This window comes from Odontomachus brunneus, unplaced genomic scaffold (genome assembly GCF_010583005.1).
Source record: "Odontomachus brunneus isolate Ranch 3 - 2012 unplaced genomic scaffold, Obru_v1 Obru_scaffold_125, whole genome shotgun sequence".
NCBI lineage: Eukaryota > Metazoa > Arthropoda > Insecta > Hymenoptera > Formicidae > Odontomachus > Odontomachus brunneus.
In genome coordinates, this window is record NW_022639575.1 from 390,465 (window position 1) to 409,347 (window position 18,883).

General features: G+C 43.1%; 2 protein-coding genes across 5 annotated transcripts in view; one reads left to right on the top strand and one right to left on the bottom strand.

The window, feature by feature from the left end:
- Positions 1-18,883, top strand: part of LOC116849731 (polypyrimidine tract-binding protein 1) — a 622,962-nt gene that overhangs the window by 80,149 nt on the left and 523,930 nt on the right. The gene's annotated exons all lie outside the window — the stretch shown is intronic.
- LOC116849734 (esterase FE4-like) overlaps positions 15,768-18,883 on the bottom strand; it is a 10,702-nt gene continuing 7,586 nt past the window's right edge. For both annotated transcript variants that reach the window (XM_032827176.1, XM_032827175.1), the window contains exons 9-10: positions 18,676-18,817; positions 15,768-18,337 (exon numbers count right to left, since the gene is read on the bottom strand). In XM_032827176.1, coding sequence (XP_032683067.1) covers positions 18,043-18,337; positions 18,676-18,817 — 437 coding nt within the window. In that variant the 3' untranslated portion in view covers positions 15,768-18,042. The remainder of the gene's footprint in view (positions 18,338-18,675; positions 18,818-18,883) is intronic.

Below are 18,883 nucleotides of genomic sequence, written 5' to 3' on the forward strand. Positions count from 1 at the left end.
CGCGAATGTTTGCGCTCGCGCACGAGAGGCGCGCACGTGCCGGCGAAATGATCAAACTTGACGAGAAGAATGCGAGATGCAGTGAAGCCAAAACGAAGCCACGCGTTCGACTTAAAGGATGGCTCTACACACAGAACAATATCATTTGCCAAGAACGATTACTCAATTTACTTTCCTTCTTTTGAGTAATGATTATCCTCAGCAAAGAATATTTTAAGTCTTGAAATATATCTTCTTAGTCTCGTCTCTCTTAATCTTGAAATATATCCATGATATGATTATGAATCATAATATATCCATATATTATGATTTCAGTTTATTTTTTTTTACCAATAGGTAGGTCATATATCTTTCTACATAAAACAAAAAAGTTCCAAGCCTTGTAGGCGTCTAAAATTAATTAAAAACAGTCTTTATCTTCTACTAATTACGTTTTTCTTATCCATTTTTTAAAGTGTTAAGCTTGTCGGTGAATAGAGGAGAAAATTGTAAGCATGCTTGACTTGAACGATTGTGAAGAAGCTCACAAGTAAACCTACCCAAAGATTACACTTCGATTTCTTTCTAATTTGGCATAAATGTAGAAATACAAAAAATATTTAGGTCATATTTTTTCATTTTGTATAAATAATTTTTTTTCAACTTTTTACGTGTTTTGTTTATTATTTATATAAATAATTTTACACATTTGATCTCATATTCATAATCAGCAAACCAAAAACGCCTATATCTTGCATTCAATTTTTTTTCTTACGCATTTTTGTTGCATTGTTGATGATAGGAGTGAGAACATTAAAAAACTATAAACTTCGTGAAACTCAAAGTGAAAAAATATGATCTAAATATTTTTTGTACTTTTACATTTATGCCAAATTAGAAAGAAATCGGAGTGTACCTTTTGGGTAAGCTTTTTACTTGTCAGTATTAAATTTTTATCTTTATTTTTCTTGAAACATACCCCATGTGGATTAGATCGTTCCTGTATAACTATGACCAATTGACAATTATTGATAATTACATATGCTCCATTTCAATCATTTTATAAATGAAAATTGCACTTATTACCAGAAACAGTACATCATACACTTGCAAGAAATTTTATTTTAGCTAGTAACACATCGCTTAATTTGATTCAGTCACGATGGAGAATATTAATAGAAAATTAGAGACTCGAAAATTCACTTTGCTGTTACCAAATTAGTTTTTTCTATTTTTTAATTGTAATATTCTCGATTTTAATAAAACTTAGGGACAAGTATTTATGTTCAAAAAGGATCATTTTGCGATTTTGTACTATTCCACTATTCCTCTCAAAATAAATGTTAAAAAAACACATGAGCAACTTTGGGGTCATACAGTCTCAATCTTCCTTACATATAAGACACTTGAAACAAGTAACATTTTCTCTAACATCCATTGTGTTTTTCGGTGTGTGTGCTCAAGTTTCTCATGTTTACTTTTTGTCACCGCGATGAGAATCGAGCTCCTCCGCGCCGATGTGTATCGTTAATTAATATAATCCCCCTTTTGAGAGGGTGACACCGCGCGAAGTTTCCAAACGAGCGGCGATAATGAACGCTAATACCTCCGGCTTTGTCGACACGGACACCTCGCGTCGGTCTCCCGCCCAGAAGACCCGGCGGACTTATCGTGGGTCGCAGTCCGGCCCCGGCAGCTTATCGTACTTCGGGAGGACGCGCTGGCAAAAATGCCGCGCGTCCTTTAGCGAGGGGGCGGTAGTTTTTGCGGCGGTGGCAAGCGCGACGATCGCCCGGGAGACTTTTTGTCGGCGTCGCGACGGAAGTTCCGGCTGCGCGCGGACAACATTAACACGGAGCTTTGTCGGGGAAAGCCGCTCGCGGTCACCGTCGACGACGCGAGTCGGCAAAGAGCGGCCGTCTGAACGCGAGGCGTCCCGGCCGACCAGCCAGGCGAGGAATAATAGCAACGTCGGCGGCGGCGGCGGCGACGACGATGGCGATGACGGCGGTTTCGGACGGCTGCGGTTTCTCTCCCTGCAGCTCGCAAGCTCTGCTCCGAGGCTCTCTTCCGCTTAGCGTGCGGTCGTGCCTGTCGATTTCGTCCACAGCGAAAAGCTACCTGGCGACACGTCGCTCTTCGCGAGCTTGCCAGCGACTTAGTTCTTCCCATGGTCGCCCTTCGAGGCGACGAGTCCTCGTGGTTCTCTTCAGGCAGGAGACGCGAAAGTAGCGCGATGGGGGGTGAAAAAGAGAAATCGGTCAATTGAGCCTGGTCGCGGCCTTTTTCGCGAAAACCTCGGCCAAGGACGAGGTAGCTTTTGCGACGACGAGAGCGCTCGCGCGCACGATATTCTTATATTATGTAAAGTCGATAACCCGTTAAGTATCCGCGACTGGCAGCTCGCGCAATCTTGTTAAACCCCGCGGTCAATTTAAGCTGAGTGCACGCTAAGTGCGTGGGATTGAACGGTAAATCGCGTTTTCGCTCTTTACAGCGGCGGGGCGAGTCGAGACCTGATGTCTGAAAAGGGGAGTAATCGACGTAAAATTGGATCTTTGTCGCGGCGACGCGAGACACACATAATTCGCCGTGAAATTAATTTTCGCTCTGTCCTGCGCGATTCTCGAAATGGGCCTGATTGCGGGCCGATCATGAGACCAATGTTGGGCCAGTACTGACTAACAGTATTATCTATCAGAGTCGAAGTTATCATTCGACGCCGCATCAGGACGGTTGTATCAGTACTGCAGCAGCACTGAAGCTCTGGAAATCAGTACTGGCGCATTGCTAGGCATTGTAGAATCTTGTACGGGGATCTTCGGACAGATGAGCGATAGGCAGAGAAGCGAGGCACATGATGCTTGAGGAGGGAAACGATAAAGTGAGAGGGATCGCGTCGTCTCGCAACGAGAGGAGACGTTTCTCGCTCGAGCGGGACAAGAAATAGGGGCCTCGCTAATTGTTGGAATAATGAACAAAGTTCCTACGCCCGGCGCCCCTCTTCGCAGTTATTCCAGTCGCGTATACACGCGCACCTGTTCGCGTCGTTATTTTATCGGGTTCCCCACCGCCGCCCTCGCCGCCGTCGTTATCGTAGTAATCCTTCGACGCTGCCTTTCATAGCTCGCTGACGCTTTTGTCCTCTCAGAGAAATCCGAAAGATCCACTTGGCATCGCCGTGGAAGGCAGTCGCCGGCTCCTTATTGTTAGCCGCGGCTTACAAGTTGCAGAGCGTTAACAAGCCGGGCTTCGGAGGCCGCGGAGCGTTTAACCGTTTCCGTGTCCTCGCATTCGATCCGTAGCGATCTTTCACCGCGGTCACGATGACGTTGAATATGATTGACGCGTTCTCTTAAAGTGGACAGCTAAAAGTATGTCTGATTCAGTCAGTTAGATGACTTGCCAGATAAATATTTGTTATTTTTTAGATATTTTTTAAGTATTTTAGATTTTTTGGATATTTCTCTTAGTGTATCGTTAACTGATTCTCTCAACGAAATTTTACTGACTGCAGTACAGCATTGAAAAAAAAAAAAAACATTTGGTTGAATTAGCAAATTTCTGATGAAATATGAACAAACCAGACAATTCTAGTTGAAGTTGCTAGAATTTTGTTCAAGTTTTTTTTTATAGAAATCTTGTTAATTTGGACAGGATGGTAACTTTAGAACAGAAATTCCTGGTTGATTCATCTTTCATCAGAAATTTAATTGATCCAACCAGATTTCAGTGAAGGATACACTGATTGTACTTTAGGTAGTGCGCGATCTCAGAAAAATGACAGACTCACGCTGCAACGTTCGTCTCACGCGAAAACGATATAGTATCGCGAAGATTTGGTCGGTTTTTTCCGGTCACGCGTCAATTTCGTGCGATTAGCAAGATGCACGAGTGGAAGAGATACTCGAGAACTGTGTTCCGCTGCGTTTTGTATTCTCTGTCTGTGCCTCCTCTTAGCCCTTCGGAGTTAGTAACGAGAAGAAACGATTCGCGCCATACCGCGCCAACGCTGTTCCATCTTCATGCGTCTTTCCGCTCGGCGCTTCGCGTATTCACCGGTATTTGTCTTCATCTTAGAATTGTGAGCAACCCACGCGCCAGTTTTCACTCCCTCGCGGACGCATTCGCGCGGTATGGAAACTCGAGGCTAATGTTGCTCTTGTTACACGGCTGCGTTCGCGCTCGTAATTCCGTTGGCGGAGACGAAAGATCGTTTCAATTATTCAGCGCCCGAAAACCCGATGCATATCGAGGTGGTTTGCGTTGCAGATAGGTGCGACTTCCATGGCGATTCCGCGAGAGTTGGACATGTTAGAACAGCGTGAGGTCACTCGCCGCACGAGCAGCCGGTGAAGTTCGCCAACTCGAGTCGCGGCGCATTGTTCAGGTGTGACTTTTACCAGGACCATTTTCCTTTCGCATCGGATCGATTACGCCGCGCGCTGGGAAAATAGAGGAAACCAGGACAAGATATTTTAGAATCTCGAGAAGTTATACAACTTCTCAAGCAACTAATTATTATGACTGACTGAATAAACATGACAGAGAGGCAATCTTCTTCTATCTTAATGTCCATTACGATCCTATTAAACGTATATTGTGTTTTGTAATAACGAGAACAAAATTCGAACATAGTCATCTTGGTACCGAATTAAGTTGTTCAGTAGTGTAAAGAATGCCACGTATAAAATATATATCCTAATTAGTAGTTCCAGAATCTTCGTTTAATTTGTTTCAGTCACGATGGAGGATAATAATAAAAAATTTCGAGAGGCTCGAAATTACTTTGCTACTACCAAAAATCAGTTTTTTTTTATTTCTTAACTGTAATATTGTCCTAATTAGTAGTTCTAGAATCTTCGTTTAATTTGTTTCAGTCACGATGGAGGATAGTAATAAAAAATTTCGAGAGGCTCGAAATTACTTTGCTACTACCAAAAATCAGTTTTTTTTTATTTCTTAACTGTAATATTGTCCTAATTAGTAGTTCTAGAATCTTCGTTTAATTTGTTTCAGTCACGATGGAGGATAGTAATAAAAAATTTCGAGAGGCTCGAAATTACTTTGCTACTACCAAAAATCAGTTTTTTTTTATTTCTTAACTGTAATATTGTCCTAATTAGTAGTTCTAGAATCTTCGTTTAATTTGTTTCAGTCACGATGGAGGATAGTAATAAAAAATTTCGAGAGGCTCGAAATTACTTTGCTACTACCAAAAATCAGTTTTTTTTTATTTCTTAACTGTAATATTGTTCCGATTTTAATAAAACTCAAAAAAAAATATTTATGTTCTAAAAGGATCATTTCGCGATTCACTATTCTTTTCAAGATAAATACTAAAAAAATCGTATGAACAAAACATCCCTGGAGCCATATAGCCCCGGTCTCCTCTCGTACTTCTTCGCAATCGTTGGGAATTTTTTGCACGACACATCTGACCTGAGGAGATTACCTAGGATTATATTAAAACGTGAATTTCAATGTCTCCCCAAGCGCGTCGCAAACGTCACAATCTGCCATCCTCATCAATCTTCAGCAATATTTGGACGATTATCCACCGCGAGACTTGCTCGCCGCGCACTCCACATCTCTGCGCTCTTTCAACGATTTCGAATACAGCTCTACGTTCTTTCAGGGAGTTTTAAAAGCCCACATGTGCGCACAGGTCCGCGCTTTTTACAACGCTTTTCCTCGCGTCGAATAAGAAAATACGCGGGACGGATATCGAGAGCCTGCGAAAAGCCACAAACTAGAGGAGAAAGAGGAGGACAGAGAGGGAGGGAAGGGGAAGGAAGAGAGGGCTTCAGCTTCGGTCGTGGCATATACCGCCGAAAATCGATCGTACCTCTTGCTCCCGGCTCAACCGATCGACCGACCGACAGACCGACCGGTTGGTCCGTTTTCCCGGCTTTCCCAGAGCGCGCGGCGACGCGGGCTGTCCCTCGCGGTGAAAACTGCGGACAAAAAAGGCGCGACAATTAACCTCTCTTCCGCATCGAGTAGCCGAAAACGCAGTCTAGCGCGAAATACACGCGCGTCGGCTTGTCGAAGGGTTGAGAGCAGATCGAGAGCGGCCTCGAGGACGGTGGAAGGGGATAGAGAGAAAAAGAGAGAGAAAGAGGAAAAATACAACGATGCAGAGTGAATACTGGGGAGGAACGGGGGTGGTTATCGAGAGGGCTGGATCGCATTGCCGGAGGCTTCCGCAGCTTCGCTCGCCTCTCGATACGTGACATGTAAATTCGTGCTGCGGCGAAGTCCTTCTTTTTTATTCTGCATGTTCGCGTCCTTTCACCGAACCCACCCCGTTTTATGCCCCCGCTGTCGTCGTCGTCGTCGTTGCAGTCGCCGCGCCGGTCCATGTTCATGGAGGGCGGTCGCCGATACTTGTGAATGCGCTACGTGACTCTTGTTACGTGGCGAAACAAAGCTTAAACAGCGACCGCTGTGCAGCTTTTGTTGCGCGCTCGTTCTCTATCGCGCGCGTGTGTGTGTGTGTGTGTGTTTGGTTCCTGCTCTTTTTCTACCCTCTGATCTTTTAGAAGCCCACGCGAGTCCCGGCTACCCCCGCTCGCGGGACGCCGCGCGTCGTAACGTTTGTCGCGCGGCGGTTGTCATAGAAAGGTCGGTCCCGCGTGTTCGTCGACATTTCCCTTCATCGTATTCCCGTGATCTCGTAATCGAGGAATACTCACGGACGGAACGAATCCGGGGTTCGCGGAGCAGCGCAACACGCGAATCATGCATGCATGGCAATTTTTCCCCCACACAGGCCGCCGCCATCCTCCCTCCGCTTTATCGTCCACGCCTGCAGCCGAGCAGCTCGCTTCGTATTCACGCGAGCGCCGTTCCGCGGGCAATTCCCGTTTCTTAGACGGGGGTACTGCTTCTCGGAGCCGCGGGCGAGGGATGGGATCTCAAGGCGGAATTAGAGGTAGCGGGATTAGAGGGCGGCCGGGATGTTCGCGGGCTGCAAAGCGGCGGCCGTCGTACGTATCTCTCTTCTCTCTCTCTCTCTCTCTCTCTCTCTCTCTCTCTCTCGCTCTCTCCTTCTGCCTATCTCTACCCTTGGATTTTCAAATATTCATTTTCTCATACCGGCCCCTCGCGAGTGCATCTGTTACCTCCCGATTCGGCGCCGCCGCCGCCGTCGTCGCCGCCGCCGTCGACGTCGCTTCCACCACCGCGACCCCCGTCGTCAGGAGATGCAACGGATTACGCGGTAATGCCGTAACGCTTATATCTCCCCAGGGTCTGACAGTGTCCTAAGAATGGAAGGGACGACCCCGCGAGACTGTCGCTCGCTTCCCAATTAATCGAATTCCGGATGCTGGAGGCGTACCACCGGTGACGAGGGCTTTCGCGCAGCAGCGTTGGCGATGGCGACGACGACGGTGGACTTTGGACAGGTTAAGAACCGACGACCAGAAATGAGATTTGTAATTGCGAACGACATTTATTGGGGCGTCCGTAATCACCAATACAAATATGTATGACTAAATATTCGCATGTCTAGCGATTTTGTCGAACTCATTTTGCATTCTACGAAGAGCCGCGCGATCGAAGCTGGTATTGATCCCAAAGAAGAAAATGACTCTAGTGGTATTCAATCATAATGAAAGATAAGGAAGAAAGCAGGCAAGCTGAAAAGTGACCCAAAGCACGACGGAGATGTACGAATTAAGATAAGCTGACTTAATTCAATATACTTACATTCACTTACACTGAAAAAAAGTATTTAGTATTTGTAACTATAATTATATAATTGCATAGTGAAAGAATTATAATAAGGGGGATCATTTTTCTAGCTAATGTTACTATAATACAACAGCAATAATAACCTTGCATGCATATTGATGCTATTATTATGTACATGAAGAAGAAATGGATTTGAGATTAAGCTCAAAGGCTAGTGTTTTGGCTCTTGTACGCCCGATTTTTTCCTTGTTCTTGCCGAGATTGACCCGTCCGAATGCTAATTTTTTCGCTATTCTTCCGGATCGAGCGGCCTCGCGTGCGTCGACGGTCGCTGCGCGACATGACGGAGGACGTCGGAGAACGCGCGCGGACTTCCCATTGTCGGGCTAACGAGGGGCAATTTTTGCCGCGACGAACAATATGCTGCATTAACGTATTGTGCCGGCTAGCGCGCGACACGCCTGCTGTCATGCGACACGGTATCGCAGTCGATGCCGCGCGATTTGCATCCCGTGAAAAGGCGAATCCCGGCGTATCGGTGCCGCGGAATCTGGAACGGCCCGTTTTTCTCCTCCCGGCGCGATCGCCAGAGAGAATTGTCCGCCGATCAGTCGGCAGGTTGATGTTCGCGCCCGCGTTCGCCAAATAATCACCGGGACTCGCTCGCTCGCGCGAAGATCCTCTTCCGAGTTTCGTTACATCGGACGTTTCCGGTCGACTGAAAAATCAACCGCCACCTTGCGTGGCCAAAGTTCACGCGCCTCTCCGGCAGTGGCAAACTTCCGATTCCACAGGAAATTGATACTCACCCCGGGCTCGTTCGAACTCCAAACGAATTCGAAGGCATCCAGCGCTTCTCCCCCTCCCCCCCCTCTCTCTCTCGCACGCGTGGACGCACGCCGTGTACACTTTCGACTGGGAACCGTTCCGAAAACAATCACTCGTCTGTCGCGCAAATAGCAGCAGCGGTAGTAGATGGTCAGTCGGTCTCTTCGGGGCTTATTTATCTATGCAAATCGCCAATCAGCGGCGTTTCTCCGCAGCCGCGCCGGCATTCGTTTCAAGGCGAATTTATACGATTTACACACTGTACGACGAAAGAAACTATCCGACTAGAAATTCATCCCGGCGACCTGATCAGCTTGATCCCAATCAATTATCTGCTGTCCAGAGTACAATCGGTGCATTCTTCACCGAGATGCTGTACTCACAACTAGCGGTTAAGTACAGCATCGTAATCACAGTAAAATTTCGCTCAAGAGACTAGTTGATATGGTGCACGTGGATGTATGGTTGGCCCACGCATAAATCTGGTTGTGCCAACCGAATTCAATATTGAATCCGATTGGCACAACCAGATTTATATCATACTGTTTTTTCTGCGTAGCGACTACTCCCGTTATTGATGTGCACTTCGCAAACAAAGATAGTGTCGTTGTACACAAGGCGCATGGAAGCCATTGATTCCACCGTCGCAAATGCAGAAAGTTGCATTTAGTGCAACGAATAATGAGTTTGTGTACCACAGAGTTTGCGGCAAAATTTATTTATCTTATTTTCATTGACATATAAGACGGAATAGCAAAGTGAGACTGTTTTCACCGAAAATAAGTGAATACTCCTTTCACTAATTCAATCAGAAACATTTTTACTGATACATTTTAAAATCTAGTTGTAGAAAATGTGGTTTGTAGAAAATTGTGTTATCGAGTCCAGATAAATCATGTAACACAGCATGGCAATCAGGATGTAAGCGATATTATGTAAGCAATATTTGACAATTTGAATCATAACTGATACCAGCTTGTGTCATACGAGATGTTATCGCGATTGTTATCGATGAAAGAAGAAGCAAAGGATGGAGTTGAAAATAGAAAATATCCGAGACAGTATAAATATGAGAAAACAATGTGAAGACGAGAGAGTTCAAGTCCTTTGACCTCCGATCTCGGAGCAGGCGCGAGCGCATTAATTGTATCCACTTGAATAAAGTTAGATTCGCCGGTTCAATTAAATATATTAGAACCTTAAGGGGATGCTGAAGTAGAAAACTTTACCGATAGAATACTGAAGACATTTTTTTGCAAAGTTTACATCATATTGATTGTACAGAATTACAAATGCTTTTACGCAATGAAAGTACGTGCAAAAATAGTTAGGAGCATTGCTCAATATATGACGAAAACGAACAAAACATTTTTAATGTAAAATCTCAAGCTGTCGGTTAGCATAATATTTACCTAATCCAAAAGTCCCGCAGCTTGTACATACTGAAAGTGTGGGTACTCCAAACAGAAAAATTTTAAAGAACATTGCTGCACCTTTTCGTATCTGAATTCAGAAGTTTAAGAATATCCGAAAAGTTTGCAGAAAAATTTCTACACATGCAGGTTTTCCGCTGAATATGGTAAAATGAAGCAACATATTTATGTAAGATCTGTATGTACAAGAAATATGAAAAGAATAGCGTGATTAGTATTAATGACGATCGTCTCTGCGTTATCGACAGTGATCGAGTTCGTTATCGATTCTAGCATCCCCTTAACTAATTATTCCTATTTTGACAGTAATTATTTATCTTGATACAATATAATACACTCCCTCCACACTTCCCTTATAATAATTAATAATTATCCCTTATTAATAATTAGGAAATAACATATTAGCGTGTACAAACTAGATAACTGACTGGGATTAACTTGGTCAGAATCATGGGATCAATTTCTAGCCGTCTCGCGAACAGTGTCATCGATATAAATAATTGTCCACCACGTTTGGCAATCAACGGAGTCATTGCTCGACTCGTAGCTTTGATGCGGTTACATCACGAAAATATCGCGACGACGGAGCGAGGACGGAAATAGCGAAAGAGTGAAAAGTGAGATATTTAATTCGGGTAATTCGGAATCCTCCCAAATCCGTCTTTACAGTTTTCCTCGTTCTTTTTCCCCCTCTCTGCCGTTTTTTTCATTCGCCGCACGTAGAACTCCCGTGTTTACACACGGAACCTTTTTTAGAATCCTTCTGGTGAACTCGAAAAAATATACATCCCACTGTAGCACTTTTTCTCGCGTGTGTGTCTGGGATCTCTCTCTTTCTCCGCTGTTCGCTCGCACTACGCTCTTTAGTTCAAACGGAAGTGCGTTTTTCATGTCAAAGCGCGTTTTTCATACGCACGTGACTGGGAGCGCGAAAACAGACTGGAAATGTGCTCGCGGCCGCTCTGCGTTTCTCCAAGTATTGTGTCCGGATACCGCGACAAAGGCTGAAATTACAATTTAAGCTCGGCGCTGGTGTGTGTATTTTTGTGTGTGCGTGTTTGTATATGAACGCGCACGCGGGTCGAGAAAAGTCCCGGGAGATAATGCGAGTTTGAGATAACAGCATTTTCGTTCTGTTCCGGTTGTGAAAAGTGTTCCCTCTTCCTCCTCATTCCCCTCACCCACCTCCTCCGCCTCCGCCTCCATTTGGTATGGGCAAACAGGTCAAGTGCCGAGCGTGTTTCGGCACTCATGAAAAAAACAAGAGCGAGGGAGAAAGAGAGAGAAAGGGACGGACGGAATAGTGTGTGTGTGTGTTATCTCGCGAAATAATTATTTATGCGAGCGCAGGAAAAACAAACAAGAGAAATGGGCGAACAACAAAATGGGGAAAGACGATGGAACGATGTGAATTCTTACTCATCGACGTATCGACACGCGGCGCGCTCGGCGCGCGGCTCGTGTTTCAAGTGAACGCGATGTTTTGCGCGAGGGTTCCCTCCCTCTCTCACCCCTTTTCTCCATTTCGCGCGACGGATCCGCGTGGATTTCGAATATCGCATTAGTGCGCGAGGCATCTTGCGAATTCGATTCCACAGCCACGAAACGGCATGCGGCCTCGTGCAGTCGCGTGCTCGCCGCCGGCGGGGAACTCCATCCATTAGCATCGGGGAAAATGGATTAATCGACTCAGTTTCGAATTTAGAAAGAACGCTACCTCTCAAGTGGTCTATCAAGTGCAGCGAAATCTTATTTCCTGTACGGGGTAACTCTCGGGCCGTTTCGTGAGCCGACGGTGCAAATCATTTTGCACGAGCGAGGCTCGAGCGAATTATAGTCAAGACCATTTTTCCAGTAAGTGTTGCTATAAAGCCAGCAAGAATAATTTCACGTGCATATTGATGCTATTCTTTTCTCGTCAGCACTACAAAAATATACTGAAACAAATTATTTGATACAAAATTAACAAACGGATATTTCTGATCAAATCCCGATCAATTTTTATATTCGATCAGGATATCCGATTAAATTTAATCGGATACTTCCGATTATAATGGCATTTCTTTAGATGAATCGATCAAAAAATTATAAACTAATATTTCTTATAGAATATAAAAAAATATCGAATAATTTCTCTCGGTGTGTAATTAAATTGAAACAACTCGAAATTTAGATTTGCATTATTTCATGTGAAAGACAAGTTTCAAGTAACGGCTACATCGATAAAAATTATCTGATAAAAAATTAACAAACGGATATTTCTGATCAAATTCCGATCAATTTTCATATCCGATCAGGATATCCGATTAAATTTAATCGGATATTTCCAATCATAATGGCATTTCACTAGATAAACCGTTAAAAAAACCGATATTTTTTGGATATCTCCCGATCAAATATAAAAATTCATTTGTATTTTGATTGGAAATATCCGTTTGTTAATTTTTTATCGGATGATTTCTCTCAGTTTGATATTTGTAATTGTATAGTTTGATATTTATCACTGTATATTTGTAACAGTATATTTGTAACAGTTTGATATTTGTAACTGTAATTGCACGATGAAGGAATTATAGGCAAGTGGACCAGTAAGTGTTGCTATAATGCTACCAACAGTAATGCGTATTGATGCTATTACTTTTTTACCAGAACCACAAGAAAATGGAAATTTTGCATTTGTTATATTTAAAAGCAGACTTCCGCGAGAAGAAAGAAGAAACGTACACCGCGCCAAGTGATGGCGATGCCTTATACCGCGTGCAAATGAAATTCATTCGATTCAGCCGCGCTGTCTTTTAATTAATTATCCATATGGGGCCGTCGTCTGTCGACGGTAAAAGCCGATGTTACGAGCCCTTACACTCCTACATCGCGACTTTGATAGCTTTCAGCTTCGCGCCGTCTTCTGTCCCGAGGCGTAACAATATTATCTTTGCGTGTTGCTTCAAATGAGGCTCGCTAACATGTAGTTTAAAACGCCAGGACTCTGGTCGCGCTCGATGGTTCTGTTCTTTGTCCCGCGGTTAATTAGTTCCGCGCCTCGGGCGACGTCTTACGAATCAACCTGCTCGTGCTCGGGACGATGAGCGCGGAATAAACAATGTAATCTCGCGGTAATTAAACTACCTCGATCGTTGCTCGTTGCTGAATAACCTAATAAGCAGAATCGCCAGTGACACGCTTAATCGCTAAATCTACTATCTATCAATCCATCAGAGCTGTATCAATCAATCGATCTGCCACTTTATCCATCTATCTAAGCTAAATCTATCAAATGCGACGTCGGTCCACGCAACATGCCGTTCCGGTGGAAACCGTCTTCGTCACTGCGGGACTCTCCCTAACTTATAAAACTAGTCTTCTATATATGCGTGTTATATATACATATATGTTTCTATATAATATTATTATCTCTATCTATCACCACCGATATACTTATACACTGAGAAAAATTTCTGGTAATAATTATCCAGCCTGTGTTATAATTACTACATTTAGTAAAATAGTCAACTATTTTATATTTATTTTATATTTACTATTTTATTTTTTATTCTTATATTTAGTAATATATCAACTGAATATAAGAGGTAAATATTACTATATAAAAGTTAATGTTACTAATAATTTTGTAATTATTAGTAACATTGGTAACATTTACCATTATTGATTACTATTTACCAAATGGTATGGTAAAACGCATTTGGTAAGTATTACCAAACTTTTTTTTCAGTGTATTATTTTTAAAACATAACGATGGAACACTAGTTTCAGTAAGAACTTTTCAGAAATTAGGGTGAATTCCGCAGATTTTAAGAAATTCATGATTTTGAGGGAGAATTTACATATTAGAGAAGATTCTGTAAAAAAGCAGAAAATAAAAAGACAAAAGCCAACTATCTAGTACCATCTGACTGCTAGCACGTCTTCTATTTCTCTATTTTCTGCTTTTTTTGCCAAGATAAATTCTTCTTTAGAAAGAATTTACACCTTGGCAGAAAAGCGGAAAACAGAAAGGCAGAAGCCAATCAGAACTCGCGCTGGTAAAAGAGCAGAAATTGTTGACTACTGTCTGATCATCAGGATCAGGAGTTCTAGTTGGTTTCTGCTTTTCTGCCAAGGTATGAATACGCCCTTAGATGAATACGCCCGCGATTCGCTTTACGGGCCAGACAAGTATCGCTGCAGCGGCCATGGGCTCATTGCGACCGTGCGGTCGTTTGCTTCTAGAAAAGGATAGCGTGGGAACATAGTGTGCCGGCACGACAGCAGGTGGCACGCTCAGTTCTGTATTAAAACCAGGCCGAGACTTGACGTCGAAGTCGCGACTTTAAGCGTTCGCTAACCAATATATGTGACGTAATGACTTTTCACTATAGCCTAGCGTCACATATGTATGATGGCAAGAATTCTATTTTCAATATTCACGTTATTAAATTCTAAGTCTGTTTTACAAAATTACGAAAGCTTGGCTTTTGAGAGTTCCATATGAACGTACGCGTTTGTCTATCACATTTTTCTCATCAGACATATTGCCAGGTGCACAGAGGGAATCGTTATACGATGTGTTCATAACGACGGAGGACCGCGAGGTTACACGAGCGGGATGCATCCGGGCGTACGACGCGGGGGTACGCTGTACTTATCTCGCGCGGAGGGCGAGAGCCGGTGCACAATAATCCGCGCGGGCGCGAAGTCGGAGATCTCGCGGATTTACATGGCTGTTAGCACTTTTCATCCTTAGAGCAGACACCGCGATATGGCGTCGCCGGCAGTTCTCCGAGGGCGACGGCGCGGTGTTTGTCTTCGTTTCATCGTCGTTGCATAATCATTGCTCGAGAGGACGCCCGTGATATCTCGCTCTCCCGCCATCGCCGTCGCACACAGTGGCGAGTTCCTTCCGCGATACGTCCGGAAACGGATGGAAAACGGAAAGAAGACAAACAGCGGTTGCCTAGGGCGGATGATTAATTTCCCCGAGCGCTCTCGTGCGCTCAGGAGCCCGGGAAAACTGAAAGCTGCATATTTTATATACGCGTTAACTCACCGCGTGGCGAACTTAATTTCCAGCGAATTTCATTATGCCTTTCGTTTATTAGGCTCCTTTTAATGCGGCGGTCGCGGCGGCGACCACCGTCGGGGATTTTTGACAGGGTTAATTTCGACTGTAATTGCGGACAGAAACGCGAATGGCTCTCAGGGGCGACTGTGCTGGCGTGTCGGCACCCCTACTCCCTTCTCTCTAGACAGAATCACGATTCTACGCTTGTCTACTGAGAGAATAGTAAGGATATATCGGTGGAAATGTAAAAGGGATTTTTATTCAATTCGTCATTATGACAAAAGGGATGAAGTAGACGAAACCAAGCAATTCGGTTACAAGTCTTCTCCCACATTAAGAAAAATTCCTCCTCATTAGAACAAAACGATTTAATAAAAAGGTTTCTAATTGAATCAATAAAAGAACTATTTCACGGATGATATCATACGGAGTATTCATTGATCTTCAGTGAAAACACTCCCATTTTACTGCTCCAGTTTATTTCTCACTGATCTTGATCAGTGAAAGCAAGGTTTCACTGCAAAATCTGTATAGACTAAGAGAACAAATGTGTAGAAAATAAAAATAAAATATTTATTCGATGAGTATTCTAAAAACATATTTACATCACACAACTTGAATTCTTCTATTTAAATAGAATAAACACTTGCTTTTATGGAAAGTTAAGGTCTTAAAAGAATGCATATTTTTTTCTTGTTTGAAAAATATTTTTTCTCAATGTAAAAATACATATATTAATATAAATAAGTAAATATATTTTATTAGTGTCTGAATAAATATTCTTTATTTTTTAGATATTTTCTCTCTCTCAATGTAATACACAAACTTGTTTTATGTTGTTAAATCTAACGTTTTGGATTGGATTACGATGGAAATAATGACTTCTACGTGTCTTTTGTGCAATGACACTGCCTGTGTTCGCAAAGCGTATCAATAGTAATGGGAATAATCACTAATAATTAATTGATCTTTTCAGTGAAATTTTGCCGATTGCAGCGTTATACATATAACTAAAACGCCAGTTGTAAGTATAGCATTTCAGTGAAGAATACACCGATTGTACTTTAGAGGGATATATTACATTAGATCTAATTTCTAATGTATGAGACACAAAGGCGCGCGCGCGCGCGCAAGGGAAATGATATAGGACCTGCAAACTCTGTTTATTCCAGTATTCTGTGTCTCTCTCAGGGTAAGTAGACGAAGCTTCTCAGCTTCGGAAACTTTATCGGCGCTATTAAGGGGAGAACTTCATGTAAATAAGCCGAAAAATAGGCAGTCTTTAGGAATTAAAAAAAAAGCTATTCGATGAATCTTTTTGAAATTTTTAGTATATTTAAATGCATACTCAAAGAACTAGAAAACATTTTCTTTGAGCAATAGTAATGGATATTTTGATGGTTAATAGAGGTCGATATCAGAGGTTTCGTTTTTTATGAGGTGAACTTGCGTACATTCTAGCGATTTCAGTTTTAATTCTGCAGCAAAATATTAAAAGATTTGTTTTTTTTTTAATAAAAATCACGAGGAATGAATCTAAATTTATAAAAAAATTTATAAAAAAATTAGAAATTTAGTGAAAATAAACGACTTCGAAAGAAAAGGTTAAAATTTTACGGAAAATTTTCATCTTAATTGTTTGAGAAAAGTTGTTTAAATAAATAAATATTAATTACATATAGGTTTATTCTATTACAAAAGTAATAATGTACATGCACGCATAAGTGCAACGCAATTGGTTGAATAGTTTTTGAATTTTGATGTACGTAAGTTGAAAAAGTAGTTCTGAGAAAAACGTTTAAAATTAACGAAACAAATAAATAAACAAAAAAACAGTTTTTGGAAACTCATGGCTCTTTTCGACTATTCTTTAATTCCAGCTCCATATAATAGGCCCTCCGTTTCCTCGAAAAATTAGTTTTCTGCAATTTTTTTTGTTTATAAGCTATTCGAGCCTCCTTTGTGGTGCTATGAGCTTGTTCAATCGCTTGCTGTCCAATAAATCGACGTAATTTTTGTATTGCTGGCCAATTTTAAATTCCGATACATTCATCATTTTTAGCGCTGCAGAATAGCCCTCGTTAAATGCTACTAGCAATATAAGCAGCTATTTCTATTATTTTAGTGCCAATAAGTGCCATGTAAGTGTTTGGGAGCTAATCGTCAGATCATTGCATTTAGACTCTCATTAGCATACTGTGTATGCTCTCCCAAGCACCTCTCGGCCACTGAGAAACATTAAAGTCTATTGTGCAAAAGGGATTAAGTCGAGAAACAGGAGGGGTCCGGCCAAGACGCGCCGGGCGGCTCTTATACTTGCACACGGCGCAGGTATAAACATGTCCGTAGTGCCATTAATGCTTCGAATTTTTTTAAAACTTTATATTCTCCATATAACAAGGATTCGATTTAAATGAAAAAAAAAAATCGATTTTTCCGACCAATTACATGGAGTTCTCCCCTTAACGGGCGTATCGATCTTTCGCGCGCCGCGCAGGAGATAAGCGGTGGATAGGAAACGAGACAGCTCCGTCTCGTATTTACTGTCGTCGTTACTTTTTACTGGGACGAGTAAACTAGCTCCCTGCGCGGGGAGGAAAAGGGCGCAGAGGAACCGCGAGGTACGATGGTCTCGAGCCACAAGTGGCGCGATCGAGCTTGCACGTGTTTTATATCCACCACGATACGTACACGATGTATACACACGCATATATATCATCCGCTCCGCGCGTGCATGCCCGAACGTTTTCGCGAGTAACACGTTGAACACACTGCTCTTTCGATGGAGCCGCGTGAGACACTAATTTTTACGATTTACACGGAATATTGCACGTACGTTTACTCGCGTTCCTCCCTTTTTACATTTGCGCCGTGGGAGTGTTTTCGGGGCACGAGCGTTAGTATTTTTATTCGAGCTCCGCGCGCGACTGGGAAAAATCAATTAAGTACACACGTTGTGGACGACACGTGTGTATCCCGACACACGCTTGCTGACATCGCGCGCCTAGTGCGCATATATAACGTATATTTCCCTGACTTTCTTTAAATAAGCCGGTGAATGAGCGCGATGATCAACGCGACGTCGAGCATTAATCTGTGATGGGCCGTACCACCGATCGTGGTTATCATATTGTCTGCAGGGTTGTCAGTGAACACGTCGGGCTCCACATCGCATTCCGTCGATACGTTCGCCGTCAACTTCTCCCAGAACTCCATTCTGGCGGGCAGGAAATCGGCTTGCACCGCAATATCCGGCGAGCCGTCAAGCCCGAATCTCATGAACTGATGATGATCGCGGTAATCGGGCCATGCGGGGATCGTCCACGCTCTCGGCACCCTATAAATATTTCATGATCATTACGATCGGCAAGACCGTCCCCGCGGCTGCGCCTGTCGCGTTGACCGGAATTTCCTGATGGTTTCATTAGTTTAAGAGTCTTATCGGCTTTGGCCGGAAGTGGATCGCGCTCGGGTCGGCACGACGCAACGCGACGACACCGCTGCAGAAGCGGGACGCGTCTTCGAAAAGAAACTTTGAGAGAAACTTTCCGAAAGAAAGAGAGAGAGGCGGAGGGAAGTATCGATTACTCGTGCTTTCGACTAAGATCCCGATATCGCGTTTCTTCCCCGCAAAAATATTCGCTTCGGAGCGCTCTCGTTGTTAATCGTATTTACCCATCTCTTGCGAAATTCGTCCATATCTCCGTCATAAAGGTAATCATAGCGTTATCATTCTCCGTATTGTGTAGCATCCAATCCTTAAACGCATTGTTGAAAATAGGGAACAAGTAGTTTAGTTCGTCAGTGTGGCAGACGCCTGAAAGTGAGGCTTATTAATACGCAGATTCGTCTAAGAAAGAATGAAAAGAGAGATATGAGGGGG